Consider the following 24,256-nt stretch of genomic DNA (forward strand, 5'->3'; position numbering starts at 1 on the left):
GGATCACTGCAACCACACGTCTGTGTCTTACACTGAAACATCCCCCGCTCTCCTCAAATCTAAGCATCTTATTCTACTCTATTGCAGTTTTAGAAGAGCTCATGATATTTGTTTTACATTTAGCTCATGCCAAAGTTAAACTTTTCAGTGAGTCATGGTCTCTTAGGGGTCCAGCTCTGCCTCAACAAATTGTCCTGCTATTCGTAGTCTTATATTCTCCCTTTCGATTTGACCAATCGTAAAAGCTATACATTCAAATGATCAAAGTCTATTCAAGTATGTGATTGGTTGGTCTGACCATATAAAAACAAGACAGACCTAATTCTCTATCATTTTGTGTAGTAATCAATTGCAGATTAGTATCATAGTCCATTTAGGAATAGATAATATAAATACAAGTGAAGGTTAAAGAGTAATGTTAAAAACATTATGAGATAATAAATTATTTGATTCTCTAGTTTTAGTCTTGGATAAGATCAAACAGTGATTTTCTGAGCTTAGAGTCTTATAGAAAACTCATAGGAATCTATCATTAAAAATATTATGAAATCTATTATTATTAATTTATTGAGACTGATTACTCCCAGTCTACACTAGGGCCTGTTTCCTAAAGTGATGTTTTACACAGGTAAGACAGTCAAAGAGGATTGATGAAGCCCACGGGGCGAAACGCGTTGCTGCGGTTTTAACAAATAAATTTATTGAATGTACCCCATTGAGTGCGGTGGAACCTTCTTTTCTTTTTTCAGGATTTTGTTTTCAGGAAATCTGTGAAGAAAAAAAACAAGTGTAATCCTGTAGTTTTATTTTAAGTGTAGTCCCTTTGTTCTTGATTGTGTGTAAACACAAACAAGCAGAAAAGTTCTTAGAGGAAGGTTCTGCAAATAAAGTTATAGTTGTTATTATTCAGCACCATTACTTTCCCTGTGGCTGCTTCCACAGCCAAGCGTACGAGTGTTTATGGTTCACGACACAATTATGATTAAGATGTTAGCCTCTCAGAGTGAGGGAGGGAGAGGGGAGATAAAGAGAGAGAAATAAAGAAGGGAGAGGGGAGGGTGAGTGAGGGAGAAAAAGAGAGAGAGCAGGGAAAGGAGACAGGCAATTTAGCATCAGCGTCTCTCTCCTGGGATAAAGGCAGCGCTGACCTGTCACTGTGTTGGGTCTGATCTGAGAGCACTCTCTACATCTCGCTCCCGCACAAACATCAGCTCTTTCTCCACTTCCTCCTCATTCCGGTTTTAAAGTCTCCAGTAGCTTCAGGAGGAAACACTGAGCTTTTTTTTTTTTTATAGATCCTAACAGATTGTATTCTTGTCCATGCTGCCAAATTTTACTTTACATCTTGCAGAAACAAAAGTCTAATTAAAAACCACTTAACATGCTAGCTTTAGAGGTAGATAGCTGTTTACTGATCCGAACAAAGGACCATTTGGACGATTTAAGGATCACACACACCGGGGCTTTAAGCAGAGATAACTGTAAATATACAATGACAAAAATGGTGGTGAATTATATTGCTGTGATATCTTTTTCTCGACACACAAGACAATTTTAAAGCGGAATTTAGTTTTGCATTCAGACGTTAAGATGTTAAAAATCTGTTATCTATCCTCACTTCTGACAAGCCTTGACAGAAACATCGAAAGCTAATCAAATAGCTACATATACAGGACATCAACATCAGAAAGCTCATAAATTAACTAAAACATGAGGCACTGCAGGAGACGTGTATTTGAGCAATAAAATAGTTTTAGAACTTTCTCTAAATGTGATTAATTTCATCTTCAGCTGTGAGCATTTCCCTCCTTTTGTCACAGTCATGTTTGTTGTAGGACTAGATTTGCAGTGTGTTTCTCTGACTGCACATGTTGTGGATTTTTCTCTTTTCTGTTAATAATGGACAACGTTGAAAACAATTTTGCAGGGCAGCGGAACAATCATTCGTATCTGTGATGCTCTGACACAGCTGGAGCGCGGCACGTGGTGTTTACTGTCCACGGAGCATTATCGTTCATCAATGAGGACGCTTCCATCGTTTTTCACAGAGCTCTTCTCCTCTGCGTCTTCGGCCATTCACACTTGTGTGTCGCCATGCGTGGCGTTCTCATCGTTGGTGCTAATTTACAGTTCAGACCAGTGGCGTGTGTCACATCATTAAGGCCACAGTTATTTAATTATACGAGCTAAAGATCGAGTGTTTATACTCTGTCATTCACTTTGGTAGAGTCTGTGTTACAGAATGATGATGGGAAAGTTTTCCTTCTCTAGAGACTGAAGAAGACTGTTGCTGTCCAGTCTGACTGCCAAAGTAATTGTGTTAACAGGTTATTCATTCACTCACAGTGACACACAGTGAGCAGAAGTTAGTGTGTGTGTTTGGTGTGTGGTCCTGAAAAGGGTCTCACAAAACCTGGGGAAGTCAGTTTACCATCTGATAATGGCTAGATGGAGCAGGATAAAGCTCCACTCAAACATAGATAAATCAAGATGTAGGCTCGGTAGCAGACAGAGGCCGTTTTCGAAACCGCATACTCCCGTATTGCCTACTACATACTGCATTACTTTATACTGCATACTGAATGTGGGATTCAGTATGCTGTTTCAGCAGACTGACGCCATTCACACCACAGTATATACAACATACAAGTTTCCCAGAATGCATTTTGCGGCAACCGGCAGCGGTAGCGGTAAAACAGGTGAAAAGCTGTTTTGACAAATCAGTACGTATTAGCAGTATAGTATACTGTTTCAAATATAGCCAGAGAGTGTGCTGCTCTACTGTCGCCATCTTGGCAACGCTTGACCCCGCCCATAACTACTAGCTAATTGAAACAGAAGAGCTAGCTACCTCGGTGCGTGTCAGGTTATAGCAAACATTCGCTCACCCGCCTGTCATAGCCACATCCTTAAAGCGCCTGTACGGAGCTTTTAACTGGATATGCAAAAGTCTCTGGTTTCTGCTGATGTGTCTCTGTTACCTACAACAGGAAATGAGCCCATCAGTGTGAAGATAGTAGCCTAATTCTGTACCTCTGGAAGGCATGGTCGGGTCGGACCACTGACGAAACGATACGAATAGATACATTACTATGCACGCTGCAGATAGCTGCTAAAAAAAAAAAAAGTTTTCAAAGCAAGTCCCGTCTTCTGTCCGACGTTTCCAAAACAAATCTACACGCGCCGGCCAGACAAACGTCTTCACGACAGTGGGAAACGCAGACTTCATTCCGGCAAAACACCACCGCATTCGTCCACAGGGGCCGCCAAAATCAACACTAAATGAAAAGTCTGTACAGGGGCTTTAAGTATACTCTAATTATTACATTTTGAGCCTTAATCACCTGTTAACACATGGTTTCTATAAGTAACCACAGAGACCAAACTGTTTTTGTACCAGGCTGTAAAATATGTTTAATTGTTGGAGATTTTAACATGGGAGTCTATGGAGACTGTTGAAGATACACGAACTGCAGCTTTAAGCACCTTTGTGTTGGTTTCATATTTTCAGGCCCTAAGGTATTGCTGCTCAGTCTGAAAGTAAAACCCTGGTCTCATGAATGTGACAGCAACCTGGCCCCTCTCCAAATTGTGTGATTTTAGGGCCTTGTGTTATTTTTCAAGAAATACGAGCAAACATGTTCAAGGACAGTGAAAGCAGGGGAAGTCAATCCCAGGAGCCTCTTAACGCTGCAGAGGGAAAGCAATACCTGATCTTCACCCCCTGAATTACTGCTCCTCTGTCTAAATTCTTCCCCTCTTTCCCCAGCTCGCTCCCAACCACCTCCTCTACCTCCACCCTAAACTCTCTTCATCTTTCTCGTCCCTGCCTGTCTGAGTAAGCTGCGGAGGGTTTTGTGCTCTGCCTGGCTGAAGTCCAACGCATCTTAATCACCACAGGGTGCCGATCCAGACTCTGAGCTTGGCACCGTCACTCCCACTTCTCTCCGACTCTCCTCTTCCTCTGCTGACGCTCGTGTCTCTGCGACTGAAAGTGATGTCTTCAGGTGTATTTTGTCCCGCTTTCACACCGATGACGTCCTCTCTGGTTCTATACGCTTTAAATCCAGTCTATAATTAGAGCCTTTAGTGGATAATAAAGTCATGCTAACAGAGAGCCTGTAAGCTCTGGTGACATTAAAGATTAAGTTAATTATACTTGTGAAGTATCGCCTCAGGGTTCACAGGCTCAGCTCTAAAAAGGTAGATCTGTGATGAGAATCTGTGCTGTGAGGTTCGAATGAAACATGTCAGAGGAAACTTTTTTGCAGTAATGAGCAACGCTGGATGTGGCTGCAGTTAAGTTTGATGTATACAATGAATCAGACCCCTAATATTCACCAAATATCAAACATCACATTTACCAGGCTGGACATTGGTTCTGGATGTGTGTTCTATTTATGTTGACCTTTTCACATGTGTTTTACAATTTACACTACGTGAGCTTTGGGCAGCACACAGGAGAGCTGGTTACAGTTTTGCGGGGCAGTTTGGATTCAACACCTAATCCTGGACCAGTCCTCCATTATTCCTCAGCCATCTGGGAGTGGTGTTACCCAGGTTGAATTTACCTAGAACCTCAGATTTGGCTCCACTTAAGAACAACAGATGGTTTTTATGTGGATGTTTTATAGGTGTTGATAGCTGCAGTGTTTCAGATGGAAAGAACTGATCCGGTATGTGGAGGCCACCTTTTTATTTATTTTTTTTCTAAACTTCCTTTTTCTAACTGCATTTCATTAACACTTTGATAATTTTCATGTCAAATACTGTGGAAATTAAGTTCAGTTCAATTATGTTGTTGAAATTAAGTTCAACAAAGGGAACTCAAATAAATCACAGATCTATGATTGCATCCGCTTGCACATTCTCACAGCCCAACCTGGTTTGCTGCATTTTTCAAATGTTTTAAGACCTGAACCAATTGGAGCCTAAGTGCAGCTAGACCAGATACAAAGCATTACCAGCAGCAGCATGGTGTTTTTTCTCCATTTCTAACTCGTGCCAAAAAACTGTTTCAACTCTCTTAATGCAATCAAGTGTATTATAAAATAAGTAGCACGTAAAGTAACAGATGTGGCTCGTCTCTCCTCACTATAAATCTATCTGTCACAGATCTGTCACATGGGGCTGACGAGCGAAGGCTTTGCCAATTATCCTAATCATGTGCTCAACAATGCTGTTGACAAGCGTGCTAAAGCCACTTACCAAGCAGAGAGGCGGGAGAAAGAAAAAAAACAAACATTTTCTACATTTGCACCAGATTAGAAAAGGAAGAGAAAGAGCCCAAAGTTACTCAGCTGTTTAAGTATTCATAATGCCCTCCAGTCACTCTTGCCCGTAGGCCTGGCTCCACGTTTGTATGGCATCATTACCCAGTCAAATAAGTTGTTTTCTTATTTCCAGTGTGGCTGGTATTGTTTTCACTGTATGTGTAAAGTTTTCTTTTTACGTCCCTGTTGGACCTTAAAGCAACACTATGTAGTATTCCGACCTTAAAATAATGCTTCTAAACTCATTGAAATGGTAGAAAAATGGCACTGCTGCAGCCTGAGCGGGGTCGTGTTGGCTGAAACTGCACTACTGTATGTAACTTCCCAGCGTGGGTAGGAACACCGTGGTGAGCTCCAGAGACCGAGCTCAAGCCCGGTCTCCCTGCTCCTCTCACCCACACACAAGCGCCTTGTGCTGGGCTGCACGGCTGGCCAGCCTCCCTCGAGCTCTGGAGCTTTGCTCAGCACAGGCCTACCTGCAATGATGACAGCTACTGTAATTGCAACGGCGACGCAATTCCTCCCTGTGGGACTAATAAAAGGACACATTATCTTATTTCAATGAAACAATAGTAACACCAAAAGCCAAAAAAGTATTGTCTTCAAAATTGGTATTGCGGTCAGGTCACATTTTCTCCATGTTATTTGTGAAATAAGTTTGTGTGCATGTTGTGCATCAGTGATCCTTGAGCTGTGGCTGTAGCAGGAACCAGCACAAGGTGGTTTGGCAGGTGTGTGTATGACTGGACAGAATTTGTCCTGCAGCTTACAGTCTCAAACTTTCCCAGGTGTGTAGTTGAGACACAGGTGGTGGCTGAGTTGGGACAGGTGAGGTCTGACGGTCTCTGCTTCTTCTCCCTGCTTTGTTTAATCACTTAGAAGCAGCTTTATCAGATCTGGAGAAGGTTAAACAGTCCCTTATTATTTCCATGTTTACTGTTCTTCTGTGACCTTTTCAGTAAGTAAACTGTAAGTATTAACTGCACTTGTCTCATCTGTAAAGGGCCAGTAAGCAGCGGCAGCACACGGTCACGCAGCACTGTGCTCAGAGTGGCCTTGCTTTAATAAGGAGCGGATCTGCTGCTGCACTTTAGAATAAGGGTGAGGAAAGCCCTTTTTTTTTTTTTTTTTTTTACCATGCAGCATAAATACAGCAACATTTATCTCACTGACACAGGTGCAGGACATTAAAGGGTCATTGAGACCTGGGGTCTCTCACAAAAAACTACCAATGTAGTCCGTCACTGCTGAATGAAGGCAAAAGATCAATTCTTTCTGTCAAAGGATTTAACTGTAGAAATGAACAATTTACAGAGAAAAACATTAAATACATTTGTAGGCGTATTTCCCAGTGCACAAATAAACAGTTCATAAACAGGTGGTAATGAGCAACATAATGTTGGTTGAATTAAAATATTAACTGAACCAAAAATGGTTGCGTAGGGGGACAAAAGAGTCTGAGAGACAGCAAGACTTCAGACTGAAATATCCTGACGTCCTGCATCAGCAAGGTCTCTCACAGGCTGCAGCTGACAGTCGTCTCCAGATGTGCCGTCCAAATACAAAGGATAAGGAAAGAAGACCAATAGATTAAAGATGCTTAAAGTTAACACCATGGAGAGATCTGAAGACATCCAGCAGCTCAGAACTGGCTCAAACCAGTGGGACACTCGTCCACAGGCCTGAGGATTTGTCTTCCAGCCAAACAGCCGTCGCTCAGGTGTGGAAGCAGAAGTGACTCATCTATGCGCGAAAACACAAGGACTTGGCAGCGGGCGCTTGAAAAGTATGAGTCAAACTCTGAAATATTTGCCTCTGACAGGCGGCAGTTTGTTCGCCCAAGGACTGGAGAACGCTACAGCTGCAGGGCAACAGTGAATGATGGCGAAGGTTTCCCGCAGGTTTGGGTGTTTGGCAAAGGGAGTTGGAATCAGTGGTTTACACAGCTGTGAGGAGTTCAGGGAGATTCTTCATGCATTCATGCATCCATCATGCAAAATTATCAGGGAGTCTGCGGACTAACAAACCAGAGAGTAGGGGTTGCACGACTTCAGATTTTTTAAAGTCGACTCTAATGTTATGAAAGTCGAGCCGACGTCGACTAGTCGCTGATGACGTCATTCATATTTTCCCCATCATAACTAAAATCACAGGAGGAGGGAAATGCTTTGCAACAATCTGTATTCGCGCGGCAAAGGCTGCAGAGGAGATGGATGAATGAAAGAATATGGCAAAAAAGGGCTCTTACTCCACACCACACCATCCCAACAAATAATCAGTACACTGGACTTTGCTCTCTGTCAATTGGACCATTCTATGACTTTGTGACATGCCAAGCTACAAGATGAGACTGTTGTTCACTCATGACGGACAAATATGGACACATGTGCAAACACACACGTAATCTGTATGTACTGTCTAGAGCTAAACTTCAGCTCTGTATACTACCTGCTGCCAACATGTCATGTCAAATGTCATAAGTAAAAGTATGTTATATCAAAATGTAAAAAAAAAAAAAAAAAAAAATTATGTTATGATCTGTATACTATCTACTACCGTAACATGTTATGTCAAAATGTCATAAGTAAAAGAATGTTACATCAAAATGTAGTGTATATATATATATATATATATGTATGTATATATATATATATATATATATATATATAATAATAAGAAAAGAAGAAAAAAGCAAAAAGATATGTATGTATGACAAATATTCTTATTCTGTGGGTAATGGGGGCGGGACTAGATAAGCTTTTGCTTCTCCCGCTTTTCCCTTTCGGCCATGTATTGTATTATTTGATGATGAAGTGTGATGATGATGATTTAAATTGACATGCCCGAAATAAACAAATTGATTGATTGATTGATATTCACTGACAGATGCTCATGCACAGAAATTAGTCCACAGAACAGCAGCTTTATGAACAACAAGCTGTAAATCAGTTTGTTTTTTGTAACATACATATACGTCACCATCACAGTCCTGCTCACTCACAGTTTCACTCACAGCTTTTTTTTCTGGTTGGTTGTTGCTGTTGTTGGTTGTTGTTGTTGTTGTGCGCGACGTAAAACTGTCGATATGAGCGGAGTTTTTTGTTTTTTTTAATTGCCGGCAGCCCGGACACACTGCCCGCGGAAGTGCAGCGCCTCACAGGCGCTTGGCTGGGAGGCAGCGCTTCTCCTGCTGTCTCCGCGCCGGTCAAACATCGACCCGTCTGTAGGTCTGTACTCGGTTTTCCACACACACAGGTCTGTCTCTAGAGCTCTATGTATGGATGTGTGTCTGGTGTGCAGACGCAACTGACAAATATTTATAGACGGACAAGCAAACTTAATCATCATTTTATTTTATTTTGAAAATTGACCGGATTCTCTCACCTTTTCTGTGCCCGACTTCCTGTCTGGTATGATCTCGTTCTATCCAGCTTGACGGTGCTAGTATTTTTTTCATTCAGCGCACTCAGCTGTTGTTTCAAGCCGCTACTCTTGGACTGTCACATGATCAGCGACTAGTCGACGTCAAGCTGAAAACGTCATTGTGGAGCAGTAAAGTCGACTAGTCGATTAGTCGACTAGTCTGTGCAACCCCTACCAGAGAGACTACAAAAATTTGTGTTGCCAGGAAAATGTAAGCTAAAGTTATTCTGTCATAAACAGCAATTATGTTTCTGTAGAAAACAATGTCTCTAAGTGTTCTCTGTCATTTAGTCAGGCGTTTTGTTTTGTTTTTTGCACAATTCTATACCTGAGGAAGTGATTAGTTGTAGTGGTACCTTTCGAGCGGTGGAATATATATATTTTCCCATATTTTATGAGAAACACGGTCAGTCCTCGATACGTCCACTGGCCTGATGTTTGAGATAAACAAGGTGGACGGGTCAGTGAAGATGTTTTCATCAGAGTTTCATCAGATTTCTTCTGCTCCTCCACTGATTCTCTCAACTGCTGCTTCTGCTGCCGCTGCTGTTGTTTCTGTTGTTGTTGTTTTTCTTGAGGGTTATAAAAGGAAAAAATAAAAGTTTTGTTCTGAGGTTGTGGTGCTTCAACCATGCAATAAAGAAAGAATGGCTCCAGGGGCTCTCCAGACGAAGGAGGAGGACAGTTAATGGTGATGTAGGAGGGGTGAGGAGCAATTCAGGACAGTAGCTACTAGATGTCTTCTGTCCTGGTTGTAATGGCCAAAGTGGGTGCATTAAAGGAAACCAATCCACAGAACAGAAACACACCTATTAACACAGTGCATCCAAATAAACACCGTGTCCATTTAGAGAAGAGCTGATGCCCCTGAGCTCTAGCATGTTCTCGCTTCGCCTCTGTCTTCAGCTACTGGAGATGATGTTTAATCAGCCTGAACCACAACACAGTGAAATATTTAGTAAACGTTCACAGTCATCACATTTCTCCACATGCCTGTTTACTCACACACTGCAACGGCCAATAAACCGCCCCTGGCTGTCGGCCATTTTGTGTATTCATACATTTGGAGGTGTACAAGCCCCGGTAATGGCGTATCCATTGGCAATAGCCGTCAGGTCCTGGTACCGATCCACATGTTGTCTATAAAAGTCCTAATGGGGGAGCTGCCTGGCTATTTGGCAGCAGGAATAACCAATAACATTTTGTAAAACCTCATTTCTCTCTCTAATCAGAGACAGACTTTGTTTTTGGACCGTTGGGTTTTCTTCTGGCTCTCTGAATGAATAGTTGGCTGAACAAAAGGCGCCGTTGGACGGCAGCAGTGAAGGAAAAAAAAAAAAAAAGACTCAAAGGCCAATGATTTGATTTGCCTCCAATTTGCCACTTATTTTCTTCCTCTCCGGCTCTTCAACTCTGCTTTCTTAACACACACACCTCCACTCTTATGAGAGTGGCCATTATTTAGCTTGTAACCAAGCACCATTTTCTTTTCTCTGTCAGCCTGTAGCCTGAGAGCTTATTGGAAAGCTATCAGTACTCTTTGTGTATGAATGGTGACTGTAGAGCGCACAGGGGGAAGAGGAGTTATATTTCATTACTGCAGTGCATTTATTTGATTTGTGATACACTTTGTGAGTGGACTAGATCCACAGTCTAATACAGCGGATAAAAATAAAGCGGGGAGAACATTTCTAAAACTTTTAAACTATTATCAATTTGTGGCTGTTTGGACTTTTTTGTAGTTTTTTCTTAAAAGTACTTTAAATACTTTTTGCACTGTACATTTGTGCTTTGACAGCTTACGTCAGTGTTTAAAGAAAGACTTTAGTCACGTTCCTACAGGACTTTTTCATTTCTTTTGCCGCCTTTGACTCACTGAATTTCACAGACATGATCTGTTTCATTTTGGAGTTCCAGCTCCATATCAGTTCCAGGGTCAGTTTATCTGAGGGTGCCACACCAGACGAGAGAAAAATAAACAGATCAGAGGAAAGGAAATGGAAAAACCTGCCCGTCAGTGTGTGGATTTTTTTTCATAATCAAGCTTCTTGGTGTAAACAAATGTCAGAGTGATCCCGTCAGCTCCACCAGATCCTACTCCGACGGGTGATTGGACGGGACGGGGTAAACACAGAGTGGCTGCCATGAGTCACAGCCACATTTGGGCGCTCTGCTACTGTGGCAGGTGCTTGCAGATGGAAACATGAAAAAAAAAAAAGTGGGTGATGCTTGAATCAGTCGTGATTATTAATCCCCACTCACAAGCTCTGCGCTGCTCTCCATGAGAATTTAGCCTGAGAGCTGATCAAACAGACCGGGCTACTCTTAGCTCGTACAGCTGTTTGTCATTGCACTTGTGTTTTGTTTGAAGAAGTCTGAACAAAAGCTGTGAGATCAATCCTAGAAACGTCTGGGAGAGGAGTGATTACAAAACAACATGCTGAACTTAATCCAGTAGGTGTGCACTTGAATCCAGCACTTGAATCCAGAGCTTGTAATGAAATCAGGAGTAAATTCTAAGTCTACAGGAGAGACCTTTAGTACACCATACAACAGTATATCATGAACATCATGAAGTCATCATGAAGTTTTACTCAACCTTTGCTTTAAAGCCCCTGTACAGAGCTTTTAACTGGATACGCAAACGCCTCTGGTTTCTGCTGATGTGTCTCTGTTACCTACAACAGCAAATGAGCCCATCAGTGTGAAGATACGCTATTTCTAAGTAGTCTGATTCTATACCTCTGGAAGGCATGGTCGGGTCGGACCACTGACGAAACGATACGAATAGATACATTACGCTGACAAAACACCACCGCTTTCGTCCACAGGGGCCACCAAAATCAACACTAAATGAAAAGTCTGTACAGGGGCCTTAATTTTGTTATGTTTTTGTCGTATTTGGTCAACTACTGATGGTTACTGTGGGGAGAGGAGTTTGCTCAGGAGAGGGTCTTCTTTCATTGAAAATGGAACAAGTCTGGAGGATGCCACCCTGTTCCAGCAGGTGTTTTTGGGTTTGCTGCAAAGGTGAATACTTGTGGAGTGGAGATGTCGGTCCTTTCTGTCATCAGTCATCATGGGAAATGTCAGCTCTGCCCAACAAGAGTGATGAGCTTGGGATATTGGTGAAGACTCAGAGAGTACGCATATGTTCACATCATAACAATATCCCCATGAAGTCGTACTTTGGTACGTTGATACACAGATTGTTGACACATTGGCACATTAATATCCAGGTTACTGATTATTTGATACATTGACAATCAGATTTCTGATTGTTTAGTACATTATTATCTGGGTCATTGATATATTAGTAGATGAATATCGAGGTAATTAATACTTTGGTATGATCATATGCATGAATTAATACTTTGGTAAGTTGACATTCAGGCTTCTGACATTTTGAGGATGTCACAGCTGAACAGACAGAAATAGAAATAAATTCCAACAAAATTTCAAACTTAAAATTTTGAGTCATCATGTGTATAACGGTGAATATTGCAGCGTATTCAGGACCTTAAGAACTTTATGTTGTTTTTTTTACAGTCATGGTTCTTGAGGCTGGTGAGAGCAGCTTTGTTTACACTATCATTGATTTTCCTCTTCTCGATCAGCCTAGACATCACAGAGACATGCCTCCTTGTTTCTCAGCATCCCCCCACCAAAAAAAAAAAGGACTCCGACCATTCACAATGAGACCGTCCTCTTTTTTTTCATTTTTGCTGACTGTTGCTTTGGAGTCTCCTCTGTAGCTTTCAACGCTTTCTCACCCTCCCTCTCTCTCTCTCTCTCACTCTCTCTCTTGCACCATTTGTTTCAGTTAGTGGGTAATGCGTGTGGTTGTCAAAAACGATTGGCTGTGGTGGTCTGAGGTGCGCACTCTGAAGCGCAAAGGACAGTAAATTGTATTTTTCCACAGAGTTATTAGGCCATTATTATGGCGCGTGAAGTGAACAATACCTCCTCGTCTTCACGGGCAGACAATTAGAATCATCATTAATCGGCACTATCAGCACATCAGTGGGGCAGAGGGGGTATAATAGAGTTATAGACCACTTATTGGGCAATCAATCAATGTGATTGCTATCTAAACTGTCTTTCATTGTGCCAGGGCTGAGTGGCTGGTCAGTGGCTCGACAGGCGGCACTGGAGTATGTGTGAGGAATGTTTATGGCATGTTATTGGTGCAATCGGTGTAACGTTCAGGCGAGCCTCGTCTCTTGTGTTGTCATCATTTTCTCCTCTGCCGTTGCATCACAAATCTCTGGGGCAACCGTGAGGCCCAGTGGGTGCGAATAATGGCTGAATATACAGTGTGTGGGAGGGGAAGGGTGGGTTAAATTGTTGCTGATATTGCTACCTGCAATCTGCATCTCAGCTGTAACCTGCGAAGTCTGCATATCAAATCAACGTGACGTGCCTTTGCCTTGCTTTGCTTTGGTCAGTTGATGCTGAGTGGTTTGAGCACTGCAATTTCTGCCTGTAGGTTTATCACTGTATTATGAATGACCTGTTTAATTACTAACCTGTCCAAAAAAAAAAAAAAAAACCTTTAAGGTGTTCAGAAATGGCCGTTTGTCCTGTTTGTCGCACCTCCTTCTACGAGTTTCCACAAGTTGCCGCACGAGTTTACCCAAGTAAGGAAAACAAATTTGATTGGTTGTTATCGAGCGGGTGGGATATTCAATGTTTGGGGCGGGTGTGTGTGTCAGATGCTTGATTGACGGACAAAGGATCCGATATCAGTGGCTGATGAATCATGAGCAACGTGACGCATAATCCGTGTGCCTGCATTATCCAATGCGAAAAAAAAACTACCCCACTTTCATCCCAGATTTACTCGAAAATAGAATTTTGCACAAAGTTTGGGCTACATTGTCTGATAGATGAGTTATTACACTAATTTAATGACCCAGAGTGGAATCAAATTCATTTTTTATTTTCTGTACAGCTTTAAATAGGACTTCTCACAGCTTTCTTTCCTTCTTGATCTCTGGAACATTCTTTGATTGTGTTCTGTCTCTTAACCCTCTGTTCATACATGCAGCTATAGAAAGATAAGAAGCAGCATAGGCACAAAGGTGATTTTTTTTTTTTTTTTTTAATTGAAAACCCGCTATGTGAGGGCACTGCTGTCGCATTAAAGGTGTAAAGACACAAAGCTTGAGATAAGCACCATGACAACCGTGGGTCAAGAAAAGTTTTAAAGCTTTTTAAAACCCATCCATTTAATTTACATCAGCACCTTGTTGTTGATTTTCCTTCTAGCACAGAAGCAGCCGAGGAGCTCTGATAGATACACTGCACACTGCCTGCCCAGCAGACAGTGCTGGTGACTATCTGACGCACTACAGTGAAGCATGAAGCAGCTAAAGAGCCAGTCCGATCACTGCTGAAAGTTGGACAAATATTAGATGTGCATTCATAATGTGAACCCCAAAACAGCTCCTAATGAACATTGTGTCTGCTGGATGTGTAAACAGGCAACTTTGCTGACACATTCACCATAACAACTTTATTAGATGATAATATATTAAAATGTTGTGTTTACAGCTTGTTCTGCTGCCAAGAAGTGGTAAAAAAAATACATAATAATAATGCAAATAATGGAGCTTTAACTTAATGTGTTTGCCTTGCAGCTCAGTGGATGAAACAACAGCCCACAGGGGAACAAATGTACAACAGGTCATGTCGCCTTCAGCATTTAATTATCTCTTCTCTCCTCTCCTCTGTCTGCCTCCTCTCAGATGACCCAAGAACAGTGCACTCATAGGAACAATGTCCAGAGTTCAGAGAAACCACAAGTGTACAAAGTGGGAATATACGGCTGGAGGAAACGCTGCCTTTACTTCTTCGTCCTGCTGCTGATGATCCTGATCCTGATCAACTTGGCGCTAACTATCTGGATCCTCAAGGTCATGAACTTCACCATAGTAAGTCTGCTGCTTCTGCTTATATTCACCCTGGGATTTCAACTCCTTTACATGCTTTAGTCCTATTTTCTCAAGTGCAAACATTTCTATTTTAATCTTCTGTTGTTGTTGTCGTTGCCCCAAATCCTTTTGGATATAGTTTCTTGGAAGAGAAACTGAGGCATTAGTTCAAACAGTATGAATCAGAAAAGGACATGAACCCATCTATGATGAATATTTCAGCTCTGCTCATAATGTCCCGAGTTCTTCATTAAATGTTAAAAAAATACCCTCTTTCTGCAAAGTCACGTCTCAATCCAACGTTCCAACCACTAGATTACGTTTACACCTCCTACTGAAGTGTTTATGCTTCATTTGTGACGCTTGGCATAGGATTTGATCTGCTGCTGTGGATATATGTGTGGACGTTAGTTGTAGCTTGTGTTTTTTTATATAGGCCTAACTTACATTTGCACTTTGCAAGATGTTAAAGCTACAGTTGGTAAGTTGACGAAAGTGAAAGTAAAGCCTGTGACTTTGTCAGAAATTTCAAGAAGATACACCGTCAGATCCCTCTCTGAACCTCTTCACATCTTCTCTCACATGAAAACATGGGGTCTGGGTTTGTCGGTCTAGGCAGGTAGGGCTTAGTGACTGCTTTGTTGTGACATCACAAAGTCACATAAGTCTTGATGGCTGGTTTTTAGTCTCAGTTTCTGATTACAGGCTATGTGCATTTGTGTGGACTAAGGCTTTGATACTTTTAGTAGAACATGATCACACTTCACATGGACATCTAACTTTATACTATATAGAGCTTTAATTACAAAACCAAATGTGCGAACATGGTGAAAGCTGTGAACTGCTACCACTGTATCATTTACACCTCTTTATTCCAACCCACACTTTCTTCTTTCACTCCCCCTCTGCTGCTTCTCTCCATCTAACAATAAAAAAACAGAAAACAAAACACCTTTGTACTCTTAATCTGGGTGCATTTGCTATATGTGAACCACAACTAAAGGATAAAACCTCCTCCTCTCCTCTGAGCTGATACTACCACATTAAAACAAAACACAACAAAAGCTCAGAGCAAAGAGGCTCAGATATAAAACATTTTAAACTGAGGATCACAGAGTTGATTCATTTATTTATATATTTTGGCTCTATTAGTTTTGGTCCTTGGCCAAACACTGCTGGGTTGTTTTCACGCAGAGCACAATCATCACATTCTTATTCATAGAGTTTAACTGCAGTAGAGCCTCCAAACTGAGTGAGAACAGAATAAACAACTGTGATTAATAATTAAAGGGATAGTTCACCCAAAATTAAAATTTCACAAATTTTCTACTCACCGTCATGTCGACTAAGGGTTGGGAGAAGTTTGCCGGTGACACCAGCAGAGATTTGCACTGACACCGGAAGAGCAGTGAACTGAGACACTGGGAGCTTCCACTACAAACAAGCTTAAAATATAGGCTTATTTAATTTTTTCGGAATAATTTCTCTTGTCGGGGCTTCAATACAAGAGGGACATTACAGACGAGCAGTATGGAGGTATTTAGATGTTTTTTGGTGTATTTTTTTGGACAAAGAAAAGTGAGCCCCTAAAAAGGCACGGATGACTCTGAAACTTCTCCCAACCCTTGGTCGACATGAGGGTGAGTAGAAAATAAGTGAAATTTGAATTTTGGGTGAACTATCCCTTTAATAATCATGTGTAAAATGCACACTGCCATCCGTGAGTTTAAGTAGCTAACAGACTGAATGAACGTTGTCTTCAGCTCCCTTTCGCCATCCTTCATCCATCTGGCTCCAGGTGTTTGAGATTTTATGAAGTGAGGATGCAGTCACTTTAACCAGTCAATTAATAAGCAGTAAAAGTGCAAAATAGGCATTTACCTCCATTAAAGTAACATGGACTATTACATTAAAGTATGTGCGGTATGATAAAAGATGCTGTATTCATGATCAAATCATTGCACCCTTCATGCACGTCTGCAGGGCTGCTGCCGTCTCTCCAACACTCTCTGTCTGAGTCCTCCTCACTTCTTCCCCTTCAGTTTTGCTATTCCTTACTGCCCCTGTCTGTCTTAACCTCGCTGCTTCACACTCTCTCTCTGCTTAGTAATCCACTGTGCCTGTGATGAGTCAGATACAGATGCAACAGAGTACGACACACACACATAAAGCACATAAAAACACACGCACATGGCTGTTGCTGTGAATAATACATGAGGTCTGCTTCACAGCGAGGCTTTAATATGAGATCTACATAAATCAGAGAGCAGTTTCTCAGATGCTGAGCCGTATGTTCTGACAGAGCTGCTGCACTCGCAGCGCTGTAATGTTTTTAATGTGTCTGTCTGCAGATGATGGAAAGGGGAAAACATTTGAGATGTAGTAGATACCGCGTGTGCGAGATGGAAGAAATCTAAGTCAAAACAAACCAGGAAATGAAACTGCTCTCTTCCTCTTCTCAGTGAAGTTCTCAGATCATTTATTCTGACTGTGACTTTTCCCCCACCATTGGACGCTGTGTCCATTAGCATATTAGCATAGCCAGACATTTAGCTTAAAACATGCTATGTACAGTCGCACAGAGCTGCTGTGTATCACACAGTCAAGGCTGCAACTATTTGCTTAGTTGCTATGTTGCTACTTCATTCATTAAAGCAGTAAAAGGGAATCTTGGGTGAAATAGTTTATAAAAGGATAATTTCACAGCCTCAAGAGCTGACCATATCAAAAACAATAATGGCTATGATAACACGAACAATGTTTGTCCACATCTACACAGATATGAAATATTCAGAGCCCAGTCGCATCCCACTGGAGCTTATTAGCAATGGCTGTTTATCAAACCAGGGTGGATAGTTTTGAACCTCAGTTATGACTCTCTCGGCCATCAGATAGAGGTGCTCTGACAGCTCAGCTCAGCTGCAGGTGAGTCGAAGGTGGCTGTGAACCGGCTGGAGAGCTGAGCGACGTCTTTTTTTTTTTTAGCGGCACCGTCCTTATACTGTAGGTGATGCACATTCAGCCGTCTGTCATGGGGACTTCCTGCATACTGTAACTGGCACACAGCGACTGTCGGTCCTCCAGTGGAACTTTTTGCTGCGATATATGACTGAAGGCACAAGTGGAAGTCTGCAAATGTCTACAAGCCCCCATGAGGAGCGTGTCAAGACACAAGGAGCTTTTGGCGCTTTAGTATCAGAGTTACTTTTCAGTCCTGGAGGTTTCTCCTTGGTATTGACACAATAACATTATCATTAAACTGCAGAACACAATCACATTTGCTAAAGTTACCATGATGAATGGCTGGTACACTGGTGTGTTCCTCTGGGTAGTACATGAGGGTGTGGACAGGTGGGAGAACCTCTGTCATGTCTGGGGTTGACCCCCTGTGCAGAAATATAGTTCAACGTTGCTTCACCTTGCTGCTCCTGATGCTTTTGTCAAAACACCACCTTTGGGATGTCACATCCAACACAGCAGCAAATCTGCACTTATGGGGATGTTTCATTATCTCCTGAATTAATTCTTAGGCTGCAGAGTATGAAGGGTAAATCCAGACACCAACTCAAAGAAATCATTTTCGTAATAGAAATCCATGAATGTACATGAGATCAGCAGATGCTCAGAAATTTATACCTGTATTAAAAACAGCTAAACTCAAGGACTGAGAGAGTAGGAGGTGGGAGGGGGCAGGGTGGGTGGTGGAGGTTAGAGGTATGAAGAGATTAAATATTTAAACCGACTGTATTTAGAGAGATAGAGTGTGAATAATGAATTTAGCAGCAGCCTGCAGTGTACATCAGGTACAGTTGTGTGTGTGTGTTTGTGTGGAGGCCATGAGTTTGCTTGTAGAAATTGTGCAAAATGTTTTAAAAGGTACATGTGCACACAAAGACCCTGAATGCTTAAACCCGTGTTCTTCATAAATTTGAAAGAAAACAAGCTGTATATGATGTGAGAAGTGTGCAGATGTACAGAATATGTGTGTGTGTGTGTGTGTGTGTACTTGGATTTCTTGAGTTTTTTAAATATTAATTTCACATTGGCACATCTCCACCCCTACTTAAATGTGTTTCAACTGAACATTAAACCTGTCTGACCTCTAACCTCACTGCTGCAGACGAGCATAAGGAGTTTTGGCGGTACATGGAATATCACATCAATATTGTCATGGTTTTATCTCTGTTTTAAAGATGGTGCTCCACTTATCTCAGCCCTCAGACTGCCGCAGCTTCCTGTTCAGGCCTTCAACCTATATACTATAAACACATCTACCTGTAAATCACCACAGTGAGCCTCTTCTTTTGGAGTTTCACCTGAGATCCTGCATACAGCCTCCACTAGCCAGAGAAAGGCAACACAATTTCCCAGTAGTTCAGAAAGTTTTCAAATTACTCTGATTTATTATTTGTTGATCGCAACGTTCCTGTAGAAGAACTGAAAAAAATAGATAAGTTAACTTACTCGTTGAGAATTTGATGGATGGATCAGACCTTGAGCTCCGCCCACCACCACTGCTGCTGTCACCAGGTTGACAGGTGTTGGAACAGAAAGTATCCGGCTGGTTTGAGGAGTAAACACCAGAGAGACTCGGCCACATGTCTGAGCTTCAGTAAGAATCACATTACTGTATGTGTTTTGATTGTTGTCATTAAAATCAGGGACAAGAAACATTGACATGCTGATCATCTTTGTTTATCCTGTTTGTTAGTTTGTAACTGACAGTTGCTATAGCAGAGTTAATAGTTGTGCTAATGCTGCCACCTGTTTGCACAATTTGACTGCACTGATTCCTTATAAAAATAACAGTAACACTTTATTTGACGCCTATCTCTATAACGCATTATAACCATACTTACACTGAGTTATAATGCAGCTATAGCACTGTATGGCTATATAAACACTCATAAATGATCATAATGCTTTATAACAATAATCATAATACACTATAAAGCATTTTTATCATGACTTATAAGGTCAGGTATTATAATACATTATAACTGTTAGTAACTCGCTGACAATGGCCACATTGATAATGCATTATAAATATAATTATAATGTGTTATAATTGGCTTGTAAACGTGTATAACTATCATTATAAACACTCTTAAATTAGCATAACACATCACAGAGCTTTTTATAATGGTCAAGTATTATAATGGAGTTATAATGCTCTATAATGTGTTATGCTTATTGTTATAAAGTCTTATGAGTGTTTATAATGATATTTATACACGTTTATAAGACAATTATAACACATACTATATTTATAATATATTATCGATGTGGGCATTGTCAGCTTGTTACTTACAATTATAACGCATTATAATACCTGACCTTATAAGTCATGATAAAATACTTTAGAGTGTGTTATAATTATTGTTATAAAGCATTATGATCATTTATAAGTGTTTATATAGCCATACAGTGCTATAACTGCATTATAACTCAATGTAAGTATGTTTATAATGCGTTATAGAGATAGGCGTCAAATTGAAAGTGTTACCAAAATAACATCTGGACATTAAAAGGGTTAAACTTTTATTCATCATGATCACTCCACATTATTCCTTGCAGTGCCCTGGATTAATCTGTAATGTTGTTCCTCCACAGTTAACAAAGTTTTCCAACTCAGTCACATCAAAATACCTAAAACCAATCAGCATGTAGCCACAGACACAAAGAGAGTCTTTTGTGGGAGTGAGGGCCGCAGTGTGTCGAATAATCAGACATGTTGACACGTATTACCGACTGTCATTTTCTCCATCTGGGGCCACGCTCTCCCCTCGTATTTTGAGCTATTATGTAAATGTGTGTCAAGTCCAACCTGAGAGGTCCCTACTCTGTGAGTGGCTCCTCGGAAACTTGCATTAGTGCCGGTCAACAGCTCATCAGTTTGTATAATTGTCAGCGCTGCACGGCACACACAGGAGCGCACAAACAAGCACCTGTACAAATACACAGAGTCAGGTCGGCCTGTGTGGAGGTTGTGCCTTTAAAGCTCGTTTCTGCACAGACACATTCAAAAAAACTGTTTGTATAAGAGATTATTCAAGCCATGTTGCACTTGCACATAGAATATTTGTGCATCTGCCTCTTTTAGTGATTGAGCACACGTATGCATGGGCACACTCAGGCTGAATGCACCTGCTGATTTAAAGGCCGTTTAAAATGGAAGTCGATGGAAAGAGGATTCAAGTGAGCAACTATCCAGTCTGTGAGTTAATATTGGAGAGGCAACGATTTTTTAATGGCAACATTAGATTTTGTGCAACGGTGAGGAAAGAATCCTGAGCATAGCAGATGGTCTGAGCCTTGAAGAGGAAGAAGAAGAGGATGAGGAAGAGTGAATTTGAGGCGGCAACAGGGATTCTTGTGCTTGTAATTTTAAAGGGACTCGTTTTCACTTCTTGCAGTGTGACTCTCTTGTGCAGGTGTTATCTCTTTAGTTGGACCTACTGGAACACTTTCTCTTTCAAAATAAAAGTTGAAACATTGGGGAATAAGCAGGTATCATGTTGTGCTGTCTCTGATCAAAAACCAAGGGCGCTCAAACTTAAAAAACAAAATATATATAAAAATAATAAAAATATTATATACACTAATATTACTTGTGTTTTCTTCTATTCTTTCTTAAGTGTACAATGTATGTACCTACAATTAATCCATTACAAATTAAAGCTGTAGTGCGTAACTTCTGTCGCCCCCTAAAGGATTTCTGCGTTATTACAACGATACGGCCGGCACCTATGGCCCGGTGTAACCCTCCCCTCCCCTCCTCTCCCCCTCCTCTACCCCTGTAGCTGCATGATACCGGTAATGCACATCACACACAGTAACAGTAACACTCGCAACACACCACATGCTGCTGGTCACGGACCACAGTTCACGGACTATAACACTCGCGACTCGCCGCACACTGCTCGTCACAGCACACAGACTCCCCACAGTAAGTTACACACAGCAACACGGGCTACACACCTTGTAACTTACTGCTAACGATGTGGCTAACACCAGGCTGCTAACAGGTGTTGCTTCTAGCAGCTGCGGAGCGCTCTCCTCCCTCCTCCCTTCTCGTTGTCAGGTAAAACCGAGTAAAACACGTTGTTTCGGTCGTTTCCTGTCCGCCAGCGCGGGAAAGTCGCTCCAAGACAGTAAATACAAAAATAACAAATACTGAAAAATACCGCGAGGCGTTTGAGGAGCCGAACGGCTTAATCAGCGTTGTATCATCTCCTCTTGTAGTGGCTTGGATGTAACGGATATTTACAGACACGTAGAAGTTACGCACTATAGCTTTAAGGATGCATTTTTACAGATTGGTGAGAAAATAATAACCCATCATAGTTGTTTATTTTTTCACATCAGCACTATATTTTGACTAGTGTCATACCTCAATCTTCATAAACAAATCACAGGCTTCCTGAAGCTGCTATACATCTGGCAGGCCACCATCCGCCACAGGAAACACTCGTAGACATAGTTTACGACAACTAGTCTAATAATCATTAGCACTGCCACTGTCAAAGAGTTCAAATCTCCCACTCTTATCTGTGATGAAACCAGCTATGGCATCGAGTTTTACCTGATCACGGCAGAGTGGGACTTCACAGAACGTGCACGGGATGATGCTGCATTCGAGACAGAAATATCGGACAAACCACACCCTATATTGACTCAAAACGGGACATGCTGTTTAATCCTCAAATACAAGATGTTACCATATTTCAACGGACAGGTGACAACTCAGTGGTGACACATTTTCTTTTACACTTTTACACTTTATTTTTTCCAGATAAATCACATGAGTTTATTTTTGACAGCCCTACAAAAAAACACATGTCTATTTACCTTATGTTACAGTTATTTCAAGGATAGATAAAAAGATAAATATATGCATACAAAACTGTACAAGAAAAAGTGCATAACCAACATTGTGTGAAATGAGGAATGTGAAGATGTGTGAAAATTATTGCATTTTTTCAAATTCAGTTCAATACCCCCTCAGAAATCTTTATCACACTGCTTCCTCTGGAATTTCATTCCTTTATAAGACAGTCATGAAAGAGACTGATGTGCTTGGAAACTGTTACTGACATTCCTTTACACATATTTTCTCTCTCATGCAGTAACACAACATGTGGCAGAGTGTGTGTGTTAAGCAAAGTGCAGCACTTGAGGCGAAAGCAGCAGCAGAGTCAGGGTCAGACACTTTGAGCCCTCAGGGCAGAAAATTCATTAAATGTTAATAGGATTCCTATAAATTTAAAATGAAGGGTTAAAATGCTTCCAATTATGATTACGCTTGTTTAGCAGCAGCCAGTTTTTTCCATGATTTTCATTAAGTTGTCATACATACAAGGCTGCTGTTCCCTGTGGGAACCCCTGGTCGATTCTCTCCATCATGGTCTCACTGCTTTAAACCTGCAGTGAGTAACACAGGCTCCAGTTGAAGAAATGAAGGGTCAGTGTGTGTGTGTGTGTGTTTGTGTGTGTGGGTGTGTATTCTGCTCGAGCAGCTCTGCAAGTGTGCATCTGCCTCCAGAGATCCACAGCTCATGCAGCCTCCCGTCGTGGTAAATAGACCCATAGCAGCAGCAGCAGCGGCGGCGGTGGTGGAGACAGCCGCGCTCTCAGATTGAGACAGATTAAAGTGGCTGCACCTCATGTACATGGCAGTCCAGAGCTGCTGTGGTAATGAGTAAAACCACGGGGGTGCACTGGAGCCGGGGTGGAGGGGTAGTGGTGATGTATTAGCTGCCCTCCTGTCCAGGTCCTTCCACTCCAGTGAACCAGGCCTATTTGCCTGCCAAACGAGAAGCCCTGCAGGGAGGAAGGAACTGATGTAATGGAGAGACTTCAGCGTTAACTTGTGAGTGTCAGCATTCCTCCTGATTAGTCTGCCCTCACTACAGACCTGCACCACAAAACACAATACATCAAAAATAACAACAGTAATCTCCTCCATCAGGAAGCAGGTGTTTCCTGCTCAGGCCACAAACTTTTATTCATTCATTTATGTTATTTTGGGGGCTGAGCAATATAAAAAGACACATTATGAGTGATAAAATCACTTGGAAATTATCATGTTTAAAGTCCAATTTCACTGAAATTTGGGCTTGAACAAGAAATTCATGTTCCCTAACATTTGGAGAATATGATTTAGACAGAGGCATCTGTGTAGCAGTCATTCCTGGTTTGCTGTGACACATTTTAGCTTTATGAAAATAATTGCAACTCTTGCGATTTGGCTATTGCTCTTGTTCTGCTGTTGCTACTGTTGCTACTGCTGCTACTACTACTACTACTACTAAACACTGCCCATACTAGGTTATCTGTGTATTTTTAAGTGTTGATCCATGAGAAGATATCGCTGTGCGTAACAAAGTAACAAAAACCATCTCAATGTAGTTTTAAATCTCCTGGATCATCATCTGGAGCTCTGGTAATAACAGGTCAGTGTCAGCCAATCAGAAAAGAATTCGCTGATCCAATAAAAATAGAGCGGATTTCACATAAAACAGAAACACATCCTGCATTGTGTTGAATGGTGGGTCTTTGTCTGCAGCGTTTAAACATGACTGAGACTGGTAACTACTTTGTTGTGACATCATAAAGTCACAG

The 24,256-nt window shown here is 41.5% G+C and overlaps 1 protein-coding gene across 2 annotated transcripts in view; it reads left to right on the plus strand.

Moving 5' to 3' along the window:
- The window catches only part of sgcd (sarcoglycan, delta (dystrophin-associated glycoprotein)), a 206,665-nt gene that overhangs the window by 66,379 nt on the left and 116,030 nt on the right, over nt 1-24,256 (plus strand). For both annotated transcript variants that reach the window (XM_085798245.1, XM_085798244.1), the window contains exon 2: nt 14,447-14,632. In XM_085798245.1, the coding sequence (XP_085654371.1) occupies nt 14,447-14,632 (186 nt within the window). The remainder of the gene's footprint in view (nt 1-14,446; nt 14,633-24,256) is intronic.

The sequence above is a fragment of the Trachurus japonicus genome, chromosome 14 (assembly GCF_045865225.1).
Source record: "Trachurus japonicus isolate A0001 chromosome 14, Traja_1.0".
Lineage (NCBI taxonomy): Eukaryota > Metazoa > Chordata > Actinopteri > Carangiformes > Carangidae > Trachurus > Trachurus japonicus.